This window comes from Cherax quadricarinatus, chromosome 67 (assembly GCF_038502225.1).
Source record: "Cherax quadricarinatus isolate ZL_2023a chromosome 67, ASM3850222v1, whole genome shotgun sequence".
Classification (NCBI taxonomy): domain Eukaryota; kingdom Metazoa; phylum Arthropoda; class Malacostraca; order Decapoda; family Parastacidae; genus Cherax; species Cherax quadricarinatus.
Window position 1 is genome coordinate 5117910 of NC_091358.1, and position 19204 is coordinate 5137113.

The 19204-nt window shown below is 38.3% G+C and overlaps 1 protein-coding gene across 1 annotated transcript in view; it reads right to left on the reverse strand.

The window, feature by feature from the left end:
* Positions 1 to 18061, reverse strand: part of HUWE1 (HECT, UBA and WWE domain containing E3 ubiquitin protein ligase 1) — a gene marked incomplete in the record, with an annotated part of 207021 nt that extends 188960 nt beyond the window's left edge. Inside the window, 5 exon segments of the mRNA XM_070099348.1 lie at positions 373 to 539; positions 5419 to 5500; positions 7826 to 7959; positions 8217 to 8308; positions 17981 to 18061. Coding sequence (XP_069955449.1) covers positions 373 to 539; positions 5419 to 5500; positions 7826 to 7959; positions 8217 to 8261 — 428 coding nt within the window.
* Between the last annotated feature and the right edge of the window lie 1143 nt (positions 18062 to 19204).

Here is a 19204-nt window from a genome sequence, read left to right on the forward strand (position 1 = left end):
TGGTTGGCCATCCACAAAAATGTTGGATAACTGAAAAATACAAAAGCCCACAAATTTGCAGGGACAATGGTACTGTACAATGATCTAGTACACACCAATACATAACACTCCATGGATAAGTCTATGCTGTATAAATAAATTTGTCATAAAAAAATTCAATGATATTCACAATTTGTAGTTTCACAAGACACCAATAAATACCACACATATGTGTGGGTTATTTGTGTATCGTTCCAGTCACGGTATTGAGCCTTTTTCTTTAGTTTCGCAAAGTCTGTATCTATGTCTGCCATAAACTAACTACTGTTTTGATCATGAAAGTCATTATGAAATTTAAGCACTTAACATTCTAAAAGCAATTATTTTGCCTACCTTTTGCTGAACATGTATAGCAAGTTGAGTACAGCCAAGACAATTGTCATGGAGGTGGACGACAAAAGGGTGATAAGATGCTCGACGGAGGAGTAAAGATGTCGGGAGAAGGAATGCTCGACCAACAGTGTTGTGAAGTGTAGCACCCATACCACCAACTCTTGAACCTATAACATACAAATAATTATGAAGGAACTTTTATGGGAATATCGACAAGTTGTAGACCTGTATGCAGCGATCAAATCATTTAACCGTTAAACTCTCTAAATGTAGAGCTACGTTCACATGCGTAGAGCTCCGAACGTAGATCCATTTTTTTTTTATATATGCTTTCAAATGGGGAAAATAAAGGTCAGAGTGCTACGCACTTGAATGTAGATCTACATTTGGACGGTAAGGGTTAAACAATTCACCACTCGTGGCAGAATATTTCCTTAAGAAATCGGTGCATGCACATCTTTTGCGTAAAAATAATTACAGAAACAGTAATCCAAATAGTATTTGCTAAATATCTAATAGTTTTTCTACTTTAACCTCTATATAGAACATTTAATAAAAAGAGCCCCAAAGACCTTAAATGACTCATTTGAACGTGCCTTCTTAACTTAGTCATTGTCTATGTGAATGCTGTACATAAACAAGTAACTTTTAAATTTAATGAACATGCAAGATACAGTTTTCATTAAAAGTTTTATTTTGATGAGCATCATTCAATGGCACAAGACAGGGAACACACACACAAGCAGCAAGATGTAAAAGAACAGGCAACAGAAGTAACCACAATCATTTTTAATCAGAAACACAGAATCAACTTCATTAAATGCTGCACAACTAACTCGAAACTTTATGCTTTTCTTGTACCGAGGTTCTACTTCATTATGGAAGCTTACTAGACTAGCACCCAGCCCACTGGGAAGCAAGCATATATGAATACAGTAACACTCATTAATAGATTTCTGTAATTTCAGAAAAAAAAAATTGGCCCAACAAATGCTCTAATTGGACAAAAATGGGCAGAAACCCATAATTCCTCATTTTGACCATAGCAATAGTGCCTGTTTGGTCTTCCAAAGTATTGGGCGAAGTCGACTAACTACAACATTTGCCCATTATAAGCCAAACTGGCCATGTTTAGGACCCATGCTTTCATTGTTCCCCGAGCCATAGGCCACCCTTGCCAGTTTACTGTTTGTGCTCACTCACGCATACACTCATCATTCAGTCTCTAAGTTTCCCTGGATTTTGGGCCTTTTGCGAGACTTAACGATTAAGTAAGGTGCAATTAACAATGGCTTCAAAAGTAAGCAGTGGTGCCAAGAGAAAGCTTGGGTTTCTCAGTGTTAAGGAGAAATCCTAATTAATAAAGAAGGTAGAGTCTGGCATCTCAGTGGTATGGGTATGTGAGGAACATGATGTTAAGAAACAGTGTTTGATATCCACAGAAGCAAGGACAAACTTACAGCTTATGCTTTTAAGTTTAGTGTAGATGCTAGCCATAAGGGTTTAACAGTTGGTCCTACAAAGCACATGAAATGGCCTATGAACATGGCAGCTTACATCTCATATCTCCGCCACAAAAAAGGTAAGTAAAATTACTGTAAAGTATGTAGAGTACTATAAAATTACTATACAGTACTGTGGTACTACAGATTACAATACCCATATTCATAACTTCTGGCTGTCTTCTGCGGCAATGAACCAAATCCACTACTTATGAAAACCAAACAATCATTAAACATTAAATTCATAATATGGGAGGGGAGGAGAATTAGCAATATCATACACACCCATTCCCAATTAATCAGTTAATGAGGTTTCACTGAACTTCTGAAATTTCCATCACCATCGCCCCAAAAGTTTAATTTTAACTCTTGTAGCTTTTACTGTTATATCACCATTACTTTCAAAGTTTATTTCTTTTTCAAAGTATTTTCCTTTCAAAAGCTGCCTCATTTACTAATTATATTCCTCTAGTTTAGTTTCAGTTTGGGCCACAATACCTAAATATGTATCTTAGATCTGGTTTCATATTACACCATGTATGTGCAGTTTCTAGAATAACTGATATTCTCTGTTTAGTTGACGGTTTTTGAGTGACTAAAGTAACCATTATTATACAGGTAATGAGAGAAAAATTCTAACCAGTGACACACAGCAGAGGTGCTATACACACTGATGTTTTGCCACTTGTTGCAAACTTCTATCTTTAAGAGTGACAACCCTGTTCTGTACATTTTAGACTATATTACTTACACTTACACACACACACAAATAAGAACAAGAAAGAAGGAACACTGCAACAGGCCTACTGACCCATGCAGAGCAGGTCCATGACCCCTCCCCTCCCGGATTAGCCCAATGACCCACCCAGTCTGGTCACCTCCACTCAAGGATGGAGCACGGCACCAGACCCAGCAGCACAAGCTAGTCAGGTCCAACTCACACTCACCCACACCCCCTCATGTATTTATCTAACCTATTTTTAAAACTACACAACGTTTTAGCTTGAATAACTGTACCCGGGAGTTTGTTCCACTCATCCACGACTATTACCAAACCAGTGCTTTCCTATATCCTTCCTGAATCTGAATTTTTCCAACATGAAACCATTGCTGCGAGTCCTGTCTCGGCCGGAAATTTTCAGCATGCTATTTACATCCCCTTTATTTATTCCTGCCGGAACAATGAAATTGGCCCAAAATACGGCTCAAATTGGGCAAAATCGCCAATGCGTAAATATCACCAAGACCGCTAACTTCTTGAGAGCGTAATTCCCTAAGTTTTCCAGCAAATTTCGTACTTTTGGTTTCATTACCATTGGGAAAAGACTATCATTTCACATGAAAGAATATTTTTCTTTTTTCCTTTTAGATTCTTCAACGCTGAGAGCAAGTTTGCAAGCAGGGGTCTCGACAGTGAAAGGGTTAAGAAAATTAACTCTTAACCCTTTAACTGTCCTGATCCCCAAAATTAAAAGTGCTGACAGTGTCCCCATATTTGACTAACATCTTTCTCCCTGTTAGAATAAGACAGTTTTTTCTTTTTATTTTATGAATAAACTTGAATTTATTTTAAAGTTCGTATTAATTAATACCATGTAGTATTAGACCCACAACACAAGAGACCATAAGTATAAAAAAATAAAACCATTATGTAATTTCAAGTACAGTACAGGCTAAGTTGCCTGAAATGCTATACACCTGTGAGCCTTCAGATTATTGTATGTTTTATACAGTAATGTTAAAATAAAGCTAATTTGCTTGTATCTCTTCCGCACAGCCAATTACAGTTGGTGTCCCACAGGGAAGTGTTCTTGGCCCTCTTCTCTTTCTCGTTTACATAAATGACCTACCAAATGCATCACAACTACTCAAACCCACACTATTTGCAGATGACACTACATAAGTCTTCTCTCACCCAAACCCAGTCATGCTAGCCAATACTGTGAATACTGAATTACAGAAAATATCTACCTGGATGATTAACAAACTTACTCTCAACATTGACAAAACCTATTTCATTCAGTTTGGAAACAGGGCTACAGATGTCCCTCTTAACATAATGATAAACGGATCGCCTATCACAAAGCTCACGGAGGGAAAATTCTTAGTAATCCACCTTGAAAATAGACTCAAATTTCAAACACATGTACAACAAATTTCCAAGAAAATTTCCAAGGCCGTAGGCATACTATCGAAGATATGGTACTATGTTCCACAGTCAGCCCTCCTGGCCCTATATCACTCACTTATTTACCCCTATCTGACCTATGGAATTTGTGCATGGGGCTCAACAACAATAAACCATCTCAGACCATTAATTACCCAACAAAAGGCTGCAGTCAGAATAAATTCCCACTACAGGCAGCACATTCCACCAATATTCAAAACTCTAAACCTACTCACCGTACAAAACATCCATACTTATTATTGTACCTACTACATACATATAACACTTAACTCGGATATAAACCCCCATTAATATGCAAGCTGATAAGCCCATGAAGTATATGAAAGACAAAGCAACCTGGAGTTTACCTGGAGAGAGTTCCGGGGGTCAACGCCCCCGCGGCCCGGTCTGAGACCAGGCCTCCTGGTGGATCAGAGCCTGATCAACCAGGCTGTTGCTGCTGGCTGCACGCAAACCAACGTACGAGCCACAGCCCGGCTGATCCGGAACTGACTTTAGGTGCTTGTCCAGTGCCAGCTTGAAGACTGCCAGGGGTCTGTTGGTAATCCCCCTTATGTGTGCTGGGAGGCAGTTGAACAGTCTCGGGCCCCTGACACTTATTGTATGGTCTCTTAACGTGCTAGTGACACCCCTGCTTTTCATTGGGGGGATGGTGCATCGTCTGCCAAGTCTTTTGCTTTCGTAGCGAGTGATTTTCGTGTGCAAGTTCGGTACTAGTCCCTCTAGGATTTTCCAGGTGTATATAATCATGTATCTTTCCCTCCTGTGTTCCAGGGAATACAGGTTTAGGAACCTCAAGCGCTCCCAATAATTGAGGTGTTTTATCTCCGTTATGCGCGCCGTGAAAGTCCTCTGTACATTTTCTAGGTCGGCAATTTCACCTGCCTTGAAAGGTGCTGTTAGTGTGCAGCAATATTCCAGCCTAGATAGAACAAGTGACCTGAAGAGTGTCATCATGGGCTTGGCCTCCCTAGTTTTGAAGGTTCTCATTATCCATCCTGTCATTTTTCTAGCAGATGCGATTGATACAATGTTATGGTCCTTGAAGGTGAGATCCTCCGACATGATCACTCCCAGGTCAAACAATTATTACTGTATTTATGGTTTGGACATGATGGGAGAATAAATAGAGAAATGCAGACAGACAGGAGGAGAAAAAAAAAAAAAAGTGACAAAAGCTTCCCAGAAATGGAAAGTGTAAAACAAACAAAAGTTCATGAAAAAAACACGAATAGAACAGACATGCAGTAACAGTATTAACCGTGGCACATTTCTTTCTGGCTATATTCCTCAGATGGTTAAAAAAAAAAAAAAAAAAAATTACAGATTTAAGAAAATGGAAAAAATTTTACTCACATGACAATTTTCTGGCAAGTCACATGGCAGTACCCATTTATCTTCATCTTTATCTGCTGCTTCCTCTAATATCGTATCAAATCTGTAGAAAAAAGTACATTAAGACGAACTGATAAGGAAATATTACAAACCAGATTTTTTTTGCTAACTACTAACAAGGAGGTTTCAGTACAGTGTTAAAATGAGTTATAAGCTTTAACAGCTGGACTTAACAGGCCATCAACCAGAATCCTTATCAAAAGCTGCTCATAGCTGACAATCACCGCTAACTGACAAAATAGAGTAAGAAAAAACTCTAGGATAAACCTTTATTGTAGATATTTTGTTCAGGACAAGCTATAGTTCTGCATATGAAAGTAATGGAAAGAGCAAAATACTAGATTATATCTCCCATCACAATGGGAAATGGGAATCTATACATAAACTGCAATTCTGGCATAAGCACCAATGACAAAGCTCATTCGGCAAAATGTTATCCAAAGTTACACCTCATGCTTATTTTTTTCACGCAAGTGTCGCGTTCTTGCCAAAAATCTAATGATTGTATCAACAAAATTAATGAACACATTACAACTATAGTATTAAACTCCCAAAGTTGTCACTACAATGTTACAAAACTCTCATCCCTAAACCAGTCAAAATTTCTGAAGTATAATACAGTAAAATCTCAATTTAAACAACTTCCCATTACAGGAGGGTCCCGCATTTTCGGCTCCCTCTTTTCGGTGTCCCACTTTTTTAGCAGTTTCTAACCGAGCCACTGTTCAGTATGTTTGGTGCTTTTTCCGCCATCTTCATGCAACAGTTTCATAAGGAATGGGGTGTCCAATGCAATATTTTAACCCTTTTGAGGCGAGTCCTGTTGTACTAGAGCTTTGAAGCCCAGGTCGGTCCTATTATTCTATGTGATGAGCTCAATTCTCAGATACTATAAGCAGTAAATTTGGGCCTCGATATGAGAGAATGGGTCTATGCAGAAAGTGTGCACCATAAAAAAAAAATGCAGCAGTGCCTGAGAAAAAAACAACCGTATTTTTGGTTTAAAACAGCAACTCTGTGGTGTATTTTCGTATGTTTTCATGGTTGTATTCTCGGTTTCTTGGTCTCATGTGACAGAATGGAAGATATATTACAGAGATGATTCTGATTGGTTTCAGGACTGAAAGCAGTTTGAAACTGAACTCAAAGTAGCAGAAATGTTAGATTTTTGCTGATATTCCAGTGAATACAAATTACGTCACTCGTCTAATACACGACCAACTGGTAGGTCTAATACGTGTTCACAAACATGCTGACATTTATACAATTACTGCAATAATGCAGTAGTCTGCATAACAGTAAATCTACTTTTGTATGAATAAAAATTCAAAAAAGGTTCTCTTTCATTTCATAAGTAATTTTTTTTTTAAATTCTCCAGCCCTGAGAGCAAGTTTCAGATCAAGGGTTCCAACTCTGAAAAGGTTAAAGACAAGTACTGTATGTACTGTGTATTTATTTTACTTTTCCATCTTTTTTTATGCCTAGCTATACTGAGCACTTAATATATAATGGTGTAAACACGTTATCAGACTTGTTAAGACGAATTTGATACTGAAAACTTTTCCACTAGCCCACGATTTCCACTTACTGGCTGGGGTTGGAAACCTAACAGCTGTGAAAATGGGACCCTCCTGTAATGACCAAAGCCTATAAACAACTAAATTCATAAACACTGGATGAAGTACTATACATAAATAATGAGCAAAGTCCATGATTTACAGATGTGTCCTTTATTGTTACAATGTTGGGTAAATGGACCATCATGCTGATGGAGAGGCAATCCCATTGTCCGGATTTAATAGAATCTGCATTGCCAACACCCCTGTCTACCATTAGTCCATTAAATAAAGTTTTCACTATACACACAAGCTTTATCTGAAGCAAAATGGTACAATAACTAGAGCAAAAAATAAACATTCCATAATTTTTCACATGGTACAATGCTGAATATAAAATTACTATCTAAAACTCTAAATAGGAACAGTACTGTACATGAACACAAAAGTTCATAACATTAGTAGCAACTCCCTAAATCATTCTTGTGTGCCTGACACGTTACTAGTTCATCAAACTAAGCCTTACCTTCAAATTGGCATCTGAAGGATATGGTCAGGATTAAAATTCCTATTACAGTATATTGCCATTTGAAGTTGTATCTAGGCCTAAGCATACTCCATGAGTTCAAGAACTAAGCACATAGCAGGATTTTGTCCCACCATCTACATCTCCACTAGACAGACGTAAAACACCCAAGCTTCCAAAAAATACTGTAGTATCCAACATGAGACACAACTATTAGTAGAAAGAAAATAAATGGGCGCACAACTTTCAGGATGAAATATTTGAAAAAAGCCAAAGGCAGCATACCTGTCCAGCACATCAATCCAGTGATACAATTCACATTTCCCATAACTCCAAGATTCCACACTCCGAAGAACTGGTAAAAGTTCCTCATTGCTGCAGTTCTGTAATTTCTCTATTAACCAACCACAATCACCAGGCTGAAAAAAAAAATGCAATTAGTGTGAAACAATAGTGCAAAAGGTCTTTGGACTGGTAATGAAAAAAACTTGAAAGTGCCAGGAAAAAAAAATTTAACATGAAAGCTTATTTCCAACATTTCTGATCACTTCATAATTCATAAAATGTACATATAAACATTTTTATAATTACTGTACTTAACGAGAGACAAAACATTAAACTCTCTTAAGTACACTGAGCAAATGAAACTATCAATACTGTAATGTACAGTACTTACCACTTCTGAGCTGCTTTTCTTTAACTTGGTTCTGTCAATCTTCATCTTGGCACAAGTGCCGTTTATTCATACCTCAGTTCTGTTCATCCAGCCTAAAAATAGAAAATTAGGAAAAAAAAATTTGCTAATACATATATTATAAAGTAACAAGGTATGCATTAGTGAATGGGAGAAAGATGATCAGCAGTACCATAGTGGGATGCAACCAAGTTTAAAAAAATTCGCTGAAGGTAAACTATACTGAACGTACTGCTGGAACCCCACAAACAGGATAACAGCAGCTGCATATTCAGTATCTCCAGACAACAAATTTCATGAACCTGAACAACTTTAAGTAAGATATGCCATATATGAGGCCCTAACTAGAATGGAGCACCAGCAATGTATCCGTATCCTCTCAAAGCTTACGATGGTCCAGAGATGTATTAACAGGAAAGTCTCCAAGGCTGAGAATCTGAGTTACACCTCTTAACATGAAAGGCTTAATCAACAGCCAAGACATGGTTACATCAAAGTTATTTATGTTTATTTAGGTACAGGTACACAAGTACAATTATCAGAGTGACTTATTTCCAATGGGGTCCTTATTTAATGCCTAGCTGTAAGTTACAGTAGAAATCAGTCAAGACAGATGTAGAACTACATTACTGATGCCAGGGTCTGTGATGTTGATTAAGTCACAAGCTCAGGTCACTCATAAGCTGTGTGCAATAAATTTTGGCCTAGAAAGAGAGAATGGGTCTGTGCAGCAAGCACAATATAAAAAAAATCCTGCCTTATATCATGCATGGTAAAAGCAAAACCTGGTGTTTGGTTTAAAAAAGCAATTTTGAGGTGTTTTCCATGATTGCTTTTATGGTTTTATTGGGTGTTTCTTGGTATCAATTGATAGAATGGAAGACATATGACAGATTATACTGGTTGGCTCAAAGATGTAGTAGTAGTTTGAAATTGGCCTCAAAGTAGCAGAAAAATTCGATTTTTAGACTTTCCTGAGGATGGGTAATACCCAACCCCCCTACACCCCCAGTCTGTTTTGTGCATTTCTACTGTGTCTGATTCAATTAATGGAATGTTGTAAACCATGACCAATCATTCCCAGTACTGCTATCTACCATTCAGAACTGGAATATATTAAATCTACATGTACCAGGGACAAGAATGATGAATATATATTTGCTAAATTCTCAAATAAAAACCTAAAAACCCCTATTACAGTTGGAGCAATCTATAGGTTACCTCACAAATACTTACACATTCAGTGACAACCTAGAAAACATAAATGACACAGAGATAAGTAACCACCACCTTATGCTTGCTGGCGACTTCAATATAAACCTCATCCAAGTAGCTGACCCTCAAGTAGACATCACAAACACTATGAACAACTGCTTACTACTACCATCTATAACTAAGCCAAAATTATTCCGATTAAGGTGCCTCATTACCTTACCATATCTGGACCAATACTATATCACCTCTCAAAACAGGAATAATAACCAATAACACCACAGATCGCTACCCCACTTTCCTCATAACCAACATGAGTAAATTGTCACAAAACACTAGTAAAGCAATATTTTGTCTCCATGATGAATCATCAATAATTATTTCAGCATTAAGTGGGCACTGACTGACAGAGTTAGCAGATAGCTACGATATTGATGAATGTGTCAAAATTTTTCTTAAAAAAAAAACAGGCATTGTCCAATTAACACTAGACAGATTATGGCAGAGACTAAACAGCCCATAGTTCACAAATAGCATCCTCAAATCCATTGAAAAACATCGATATGAAACAGTTCAGACTGGGCTTAATAACAAAAGAACAATCTAAATGATATACGTCAATACTTACTAATCTAATGAGTCCAAAAAACTTTCTTATGCAAGCAGATGTAACAAAATAAAAGGGGATATATAGGTAGTAGGTTGGTAGACAGCAACCGCCCAGGGAGGTACTACCGTCCTGCCAAGTGAGTGTAAAACGGAAGCCTGTAATTGTTTTAAATGATGGTAGGATTGCTGGTGCCCATTTTTCTGTCTCATAAACATGCAAGATTTCAGGTATGTCTTGCTACTTCTACTTACACTTAGGTCACACTTCACATACATGTACAAGCATATATATACACACCCCTCTGGGTTTTCTAATATTTTCTTACTAGTTCTTGTTCTTGTTGTTTATTTTCTCTTACCTCCATGGGGAAGTGGAACAGAATTCTTCCTCCGTAAGCCATGCGTGTTGTAGGAGGCAACTAAAATGCCGGGAGCAAGGGGCTAGTAACCTCTTCTCCTGTATATATTACTAAATGTAAAAGGAGAAACTTTCGTTTTTCCTTTTGGGCCACCCCGCCTCGGTGGGATACGGCCGGTGTGTTGAAAGAAAGAAAGAAAAGGGGATATGAGAAAGACCTAGAGAACCCTCTGAAATCCTGGGTTTTCGAAAACTGCAAACACTGCTCTTGCAACTCTGTTTAACAAATTAGTGGAATCTTCAACTTTTCTATCCATACTCAAGATAGCACAGGTAACCCCAATCCTCAAGAGAGGAGATCCAAGTGAAGTGAATACAGGCCTATATCAAACTTGTCTCTACTACCTAAAATCTTTGAAAAAATAATACACAAGTGAGTTTACTCCTACCTGATATCTCACAACATACTTAATCCCTGCCAGTTAGGGTTTAGGCCAAAAAAAAAAAGTACGAATTATGCACTTTTACAAATGCTCGAACTGCTTATGCAGCGCTTGTGGGGGTAGGGGGGAAATAACCTCTCGGACTCTTCATGGACCTGCAGACAGCATTAGACACAGTGAACCACAATGTCCTGCACCTTAAATTATAACATTATGGGGTCAGAGGACATACCCTTGCATACCTAAATTCTTATCTTGGCAACAGACACCAGTGTCTCTCCACAAACGGTGTAACCTCATCAATTCAGCCTGTAGCCATCTCATCTCCTTAAACCTGTTCTATTTGCAGATGACACTACTTATGTCTTCTCCCACTCAAATCCAGCTACTAAAAATATTTACATGGATGATGACCAACAAACTCACCCTCAATATAGACAAAACCTACTACATGCTATTTGGAAACAGCTTTGAATATCCAACTTAATATACTGACCAATGGTTATCAGTGGTGGCTCATAGCACCAGTAATACCTATACTATTGTACCACATCAAACTTCTATTTTTAATAATTTTTATCTAGTTTCAACAAAAATAGAAATTCGCCTATAAATACATTGAAAACAACATACAACAGATTTTTCCTGTAATATATTTGTCAGTTCCAAATTATTTTAGTGTAAGGTTGATGAAGTCATACATCTGGCAGTAAGCATCTGAGGGGACTGAAGCTCCTATGGACAAGCTGCCACTGATGGTTACTCCCATTACAACACACTAAAGACAAATTTTTAGGTCTTCACCTTGACTGCAACCTGAAATTTCATACCCACATCCAACACACAAATAAGGTCTCCAAAACAGTCGACATCCTCTCCAAAATACAGTACTATGTATCCCAAACAACACTACTTACACTATACCACTCCTTAATCTACCCTTACATCACCTATGGTACTTGTGCTTGGGGATCTACTATGGCTAATCTTAAACCATTAATAACCTAACTAAAAGCTGCTGTGTGGATTACCACCCCATTCCTGTGCCAAACAATATCCCCCCTCCCACTCTTCATGAGTTTGAACTTACTAAATATACAAAATATGCACTCGTATTACACTGCCTATTATATATACAGTGCTCCCTCTGTTTTCGTGATTTTCGGTTATTGCTGACTTTTTTTTTGTCAAAATATAGTCTGTTTTCATTGGTCGTACATCCAAGTGCCCGCATGCACACAAAGCCCCCCACACACCATCCTGAGTCAGTGTGGCATTGTTTGTTTCTTGGCGAGTACACATTACCCTGCAAGGTCATACGAAACATTTCATAATAATCCATTGTTTTTTGCGCTTGTTTTTTGTGTGTGTGACTGCTAAATAAGCCACCATGGGCCCAAAGAAAGCTCCTAGTGCCAGCCCTATGGTAAAGATGGTGTGAAACACTATAGAATTCAAGAAAAAAACTCATAGCAAAGTACCAAAGTGGAGGAGGAAGAAAGAGGGGAGAATGTGCCTTCTTCAGTTATTATACAATAAGTAGGATACTAAAGCAGCAGGAGTTGATAAAGTCTATAGTCCAGCCAGCGATAAAGTGTAGCAAGTAAGTCAAGTGATTAAAAAAGGACACGAAACTAACTCCTCCAATGTTGTTGGAGGTATATAGGGCCACTGACAAGATACGCTGCCTGCGTATCTTCCACCACCCTAAACCAATGCCAGCATCTCCAAGGTAAGTGTAAATATTTATTTATAAGTTATGTACATTGTTTCAGTGTGAATAGTGGTGGTGGCCTCTGCTGCCGCTGCCGCCACCAATATATGTACGGCTCGTGCTGTCAGTAGCACTGATAAACCCACCACCACCACTCCTCACATAAGTAATGACATTTTATTCATTCTAAAGTATATATCATGTTTTTATGTTATTAATATTGTTTATTATGTCATAATAGATTAATTGTGATAGATAAATAACCTGTAGATATGATATTAGTCGTATTTAAGCATTTTGTCCTGTCTCCCTTCAATAAACTCTCCTCCCTCCATACGCCAACAAGACTCTTCAATAAAGGTAAAAGTGTTTGTAGATGAATGGTTCAGAGAACCGACATGTTGATAAATTAGATTGATGGACTGAACACACCGACTCAAGGTTGAGGGACTGATTACCTCATTCTCCTCCTGTTCTTCAAGTTTCTCCTATGTATGGACTGATGAAGCCACTGTGTGGCAAAACATTTCCTCAATAAAGATACCCAAGAGTTGCACATGTGTCTAATTTATCAAAGGTAAAAGTGATTTAAATGTTCATTTATCCATTTCATTAGCACTTTATATTTATTTCTCATTGTTTTCTGTATGTAAAACTATAGTTATTTTCTATAAAATGTATTTTGTTAATACTTTTGGGTGTCTGAAACGGATTAATTGGATTTACATTATTTCTTATGGGGAAAATTATTTCGGTTTTCGTGATTTTCGGTTTCATCACTCTCTGGAATGGATTAGTCACAAAAATCGAGAGTCCACTGTACAGCCTTTCCTCACTTAACGATGGAGTTCCAGAGATCTGTTCCTAAGACCACATCGGTAAACGAATTCGTCGCTAAGTGAGGAGCATACTATAATGGTAGTGGGTTTGTGTCAACCATCTTTGATATTGTTTTGATATCTTTGCACCATTTATAAAACTTCTGGTACATTTTTAAATGCTTATACAGCAGTGTACTGTATACTGTATTAAACAGAATAGAGGGAATCAACTCTAATACACATTATTTAGGTATGCATACTGGTCAGAGAGCCCATCATAAGTCCAAGTCATCGGTAAACGAGTACACTGTTAGTGAGGAGAGGCTGTATATAGAACATTAAACTTCAACATAAACTCTCCCCTCAAACTTCTTGAAAGTGTCAACAGAACACATGGGCACAACACAAGGCACAAAACTCTCTTCGACCTCCCCAGTGTCCATCTCACCCTATGCAACAATGCAATGAGTGTAAAGGGCCCCAAGATCTGGATTTCACTGCCCAAACCAGCAAAAGGTCTAATCAGGCCCCGTAGCCTGATCGCTAAAGCTCTCGCTTCACACGGCAAGGGTCTGCGTTCAATTCCCAGCGCAGGTAGAAACATTGGGCATGTTTCTTTACACTGCTTGTCTATGTTCACCCATCAGTAAAATGGGTACCGGGGTGTTAGCCGACTGGTGTGGGTCGCATCCTGGGACAAGGACCTAATTTTCCCAATATGCTCTGCATAACAGGAGCTTTCTATATAGTAGTACATATGTCACTAATGTCAGCTAGGCCTGTATACCATGCACATGTACTTGTAGAAAATAAAGATATTATATTGTTATTATTAATCAGTTTAAGAGCTATAATTAAAAATCACCTCGTCTCCCTAACTACACAAACACTATTTACCTGGAGTTTACCTGGAGAGAGTTCCGGGGGTCAACGCCCCTGCGGCCCGGTCTGTGACCAGGCCTCCTGGTGTGTGACCAGGTTATACTGTACCAAACAAAACCTCATCTAGCTACTTCCTGTCTCTTCATCTCTAATAAAACTATTCCATAGCCTGAATCTGTTTAAAGTATTAATACTTATGTACTTAAATTTGTACTATTTTTGCTACCTCTCTGTAATAATGCATACTTAAAATTGTACCACTCAATACCTTAAGTAAGAACAAGAGGTTTATTTTGACATGATACATGGTTGTACAGAGGAATATAACAATTGGGTATACATGGCAAAAGCCCCTTTGTATGCAGAGCATTTCAGGCAAACTTAAAAATTAACTCAAGATTAGGAAGGCAATAATAGTTCATATGGTCATTAAATAAGTTAAAAGGGTACAAGAGAACTAAATATTCAATTAGGTAATGCTGCATGTCTTTGATAAGTCTAATAGAGAATAATTACACTATTGAATTAGTTTGTAAAGATTACAGTATTACAATAGAACAATTTACAAAATGATTTATTACAATTTTGTACTATTTAAAACAATGAAATTTAGACATCCCAATTTTGAAGTAGTGGGTAAGTGGCTGAGTAATCCTCAGCACAATATGAGTAGCTTTTGAGTAACTGGTAGGTATTATGTATGGTTTGTCTGGTTAATTTTGGGTGTTGTTGCATGCAAAGAGTATGTACCCTTTATTCGGAGCATGTGAACACACTCATAAAAGGCTACCTTCCAACCAGCGAACCAGGTCGCTATGGGTTCGATGATTTGGGGGCCCCATCGTCAAATCAGAACCTAGGTTCAACCAATCATATTGTGGAACTGGCAATTGTGGAGGTGACGTGGATACCACTCTCTCACCCTTGTCATTTTCACCTAGCTGCTGGTTGAACACGGTTGTCCATTCTGTCTCCAGGCTGTGTCTTTGCCTTTTGATTAACCATGTTGTACACATATATTTCCAACTGTATATATTGTACATACTTGTAAATACTTACAATCGCACTTGGTCAGGAAAACATAATTCAGTCATTCAGCTGTGTTTGTTCTGCTCCTTGCTCCCCTTTACACCCAGGATAACAGGCCTTGTTCCTGGGTTGTAATAGGTGTTAAGGTGATTTCTTAGTAGAGCCTTAAACTGATTTGCAGACAGGGGTCCTTTAGTGTGTTCTAGCAATGAATTACAGATCTTCGGGCCCTTTACATGCATAGCATTTCTGCAGAGGGAGAGATGGACACGAGGGGTATCCAAGTGTGATTTGTGTCTCATATTGTGGCTGTGTGCTGTTACAGTTATCAAGGAGTAGTCTGTTAGCATTAGGATTAGTCGGCTAAAATGCACATGCATGTTAGTGGCTTTCTTTTGTGCTTAACACTTTAATTATATTTAAACTATTTTATACTGCACAAAAACTGTTTGCTTTTTGTTTTTGGTTATCCTGTATTTTTTTTAATCCAAGAAATAGGGCAAATCTTTGGTTTTGTGTGTTGATGAATTCAAAATGGAAGGCAAGTTATATAGGAGATGTTTGTAGACATGATTACCAATTTGTGCACTTTATAGGATAGTTATGATAGTTGAATGGGTGGTTTCTTGTTCTTAATAGGAGGCACACTAGTTAAATAGTTAAGAATTTGGTCAAACTGAGTAATGGAATTGGCTTAAAATAGGACTGTCAGTAAAAATTGCCACTGCATAATTTGTGCCCAGACCACTAACTATATGACTGTGTAATTCCATAAACTTCACATAAAATTTTGTTCTTTAGGGACTACCATTTCAGAAATTTTTTTTTAAATGTAGACAGTGAGCACTATTAATTTAGGGGGGTCTGTACAATGAATGGATTAAAGCTCACAGAATCTCCAACCCACACATCAGATAGCAACAAAACTGGAACTTTCTCCAGTTACATCGTCCCTCCTATCAGCAGTGTGGCCAGCACACGTTGCTTAGGCAGCCACATGAAAGTAGTAACCACTTCCACAACCACCATTAGGGACCTAGTTTAACCAAAACCAACCAGCACAATAGATACCAACACCAGTGTTTAGGGGTCCCTTGTTGAGGGAACATGCATGCCTGCAGCAGTGATGTGAACATGCCCAACACTGTAGCTAACATGATCATGAGGTGCAGAGAGAACTGCTTATGAGTGTAATATTTAGGTGCTTAGTACCTGGAAGCCTCAATTCTGTCAAATTTAAACAACTGCACAAAACTAAGGGCACTTTAGCATCAACAGAATTCTTGCCAAAATGATCTTACCAAACAAAGACACTGCTATCTGTTGAAAACAAATATATACATGTAGTATATATAAGAATGGAGGAGCTCTGCAGTAGGCCTACTGGCCCATTCTAGGCTGATTCTTCACAGATCCCTTCCTACTCATGAAATACACAGCCCTGCCCACTTGTATTAACGAGCAACCTTGGTCTGGGTCGCACCGCACATTGCTTTTAACTCTGCATTACAACTATAAAAAAGCCACTAGTGGCAAAATGTCATCCTTAATGTTCTCCTAATGCACGTCTTACTTTAGGTTTGGTAATGATTATCAAATGGTATGGTAAGTTGGGTAGGTTTGGTAAGTTGGGTGCTAGGCAAGGGCTTGCCAATAGTTTAATTAAATGTACAGAAAACACATCACCAGTAGGAAAACACGAGACATCAGTCACATTCAATGATAATCACTGTTCTATACCAGTCTTAGAAAATAACACAACCCCTACAGTCACAATTACTGTGAAGTCACTCAATATAACAGCCTTGGATTAGTACAAAGTAACAGCAAAAGTGTCTGTGGGTGAATAATAGTGATCTTGGACATTATAAGTCACAGATTGATTAGGGGAAACTTCAGATATTTTCAAATGGGGCAACGAGGTCTCCCCTATAAAAAATTATTAAAATAATGTGCAAGTAATAACCTAACATAGCCTAGGTTATTAAAACTTATACTAAATTAGTGTTAGAGTACTCATGGTTATATGCTACTAAATCAACAAATTGCTGTCTGGATAATTCACCGATGTCACCAACTTGACAATTCAATGACTTTAATGGATACTTTGTGGACAATATTGAACCAAATTTAATACAAAAAAACGTTTATAAAAATTTTAAATAGAAAGATTTAAATATTGATTGTAAGCACAGGAAGTGTTAGGCCTAGCTAGGCAGTGAAGAATGTTATTATGCTGCCCATTTAACCTGTTGCAACACTCGTCTATGGTTGTTAAGAGACAAATGACAAGATAAGAGTGGAGGAGGAGCTGGAGGAGGCAGTGACAAGCAAGTTTGTAGTGGTGAGGGTTTAGAGCATCATCAGTGCCGCTGGTGCCTCTCCCTCACCACCACACTGCCTCCTTCACCACCACACACTCTCCCTCACACCCACCACACCTCTCACCTCCCACACACACCCAACACAACCACACCAAACACAAATATCTGTTCCTTCTTTTGTTGCTGACAAGTGTGTCGTCACCAAGAATTCCCCCGTCCCCAAAACAAATAATTTTTTCATCCTCCCCAGGCGTCCATAACACCCTCCACCCACTCCCATCCATTATCTACATGCAAACAGACTCGCCAGAGCCCTCATGGGCAGGTATAGAGCACAAGAGCAGAGCACAATACCTTGTATCTGAGCGTGCAGAAATATCGCGACAGGAAAAACACTGCAACTCAAACCTGTGGTAGAGATGGCGCTGGTGAGCAGCAGCAGCAGCAGCAGCAGCAGCAGCAGCAACAGCCTCGCCATGCGTCCTCTACCCCGCCAGCCATGAATTATAAACCACTATAACTTACTTATTAACTCTTATATATACATGTAAATACTCTATTACCTTTATTAACTTGTTCAGCTATCATAACTCTACGGTCCAGTCCCTAAACTCATTATGTGTCTCTGTAATACTTTGACCACAGCCCACAGGATGGGTATGGTGTACATAATAAAGGTGTTAAACTTTTAAACTAATTAACTGTATTGACTTACAGTTACATGAATATTCTTATCATAGTTAGTAACGTGTGTGTCCTGTACCTGGGATAACCCCCCAAAAAGAGTCAAACAAAGTGACCTTGAAACAAGAACTCACAGCAGCAATTTGTCTCCTGATTAGTTACTGGATTTGTTTTATCTAAATTCAATTAGTAAGTTTATTTGCCTACAGCTACACATGAGTATAGTTATTATGCCTACTAATTTATGAGCAATTTACCTGGGATAACCCCATAAAAATCAGACAAAGTGATCGTGAAACAAGAACTTACAGTAGTAATTCCTGGTTCCAGACGACTCGTTACTGGCTTTTTTTTTAATCCAGATTCAGTTAGACAGTTAGTAACTCACTTTACCTAGAGGTACACATGAGTACAGTTATTATACCTAGTAACGTGTGTGATTTATCTGGGATAACCCCCAAAAAAGTCAGTCAAAATGACCCTCAAACGAGAACTCAGCACTAATTCCTGGCTTTGTGAATAAGATTATTTAGATACAAGTATATATGAATACAGTTATTATGTCTGATAATGTGTGTGATTTATCTAGGGTAACCCCCCCCCCAAAAAAAAAAAGGCATGGCAAAGTGATCTTGAAAAAAATAACTCAGTGGTATACCACAAATTCTAACCATACAATAGAGCGGAAAAGTAATGTGAAGGACATGGGAGTGATAATGTCAGAGAATCTCGCCTTCAAAAACCACAACAATGTCTCTACCTCATCCGCTAGGAAAATGATAGGATGGATAATGAGAACCTTCAAAACTAGGGATGCCAAGCCCATGATGATTCTCTTCAAATCGCTTGTTCTCTCTAGGCTGGAATACTGCTGTACACTAACGGCCCCCTTCA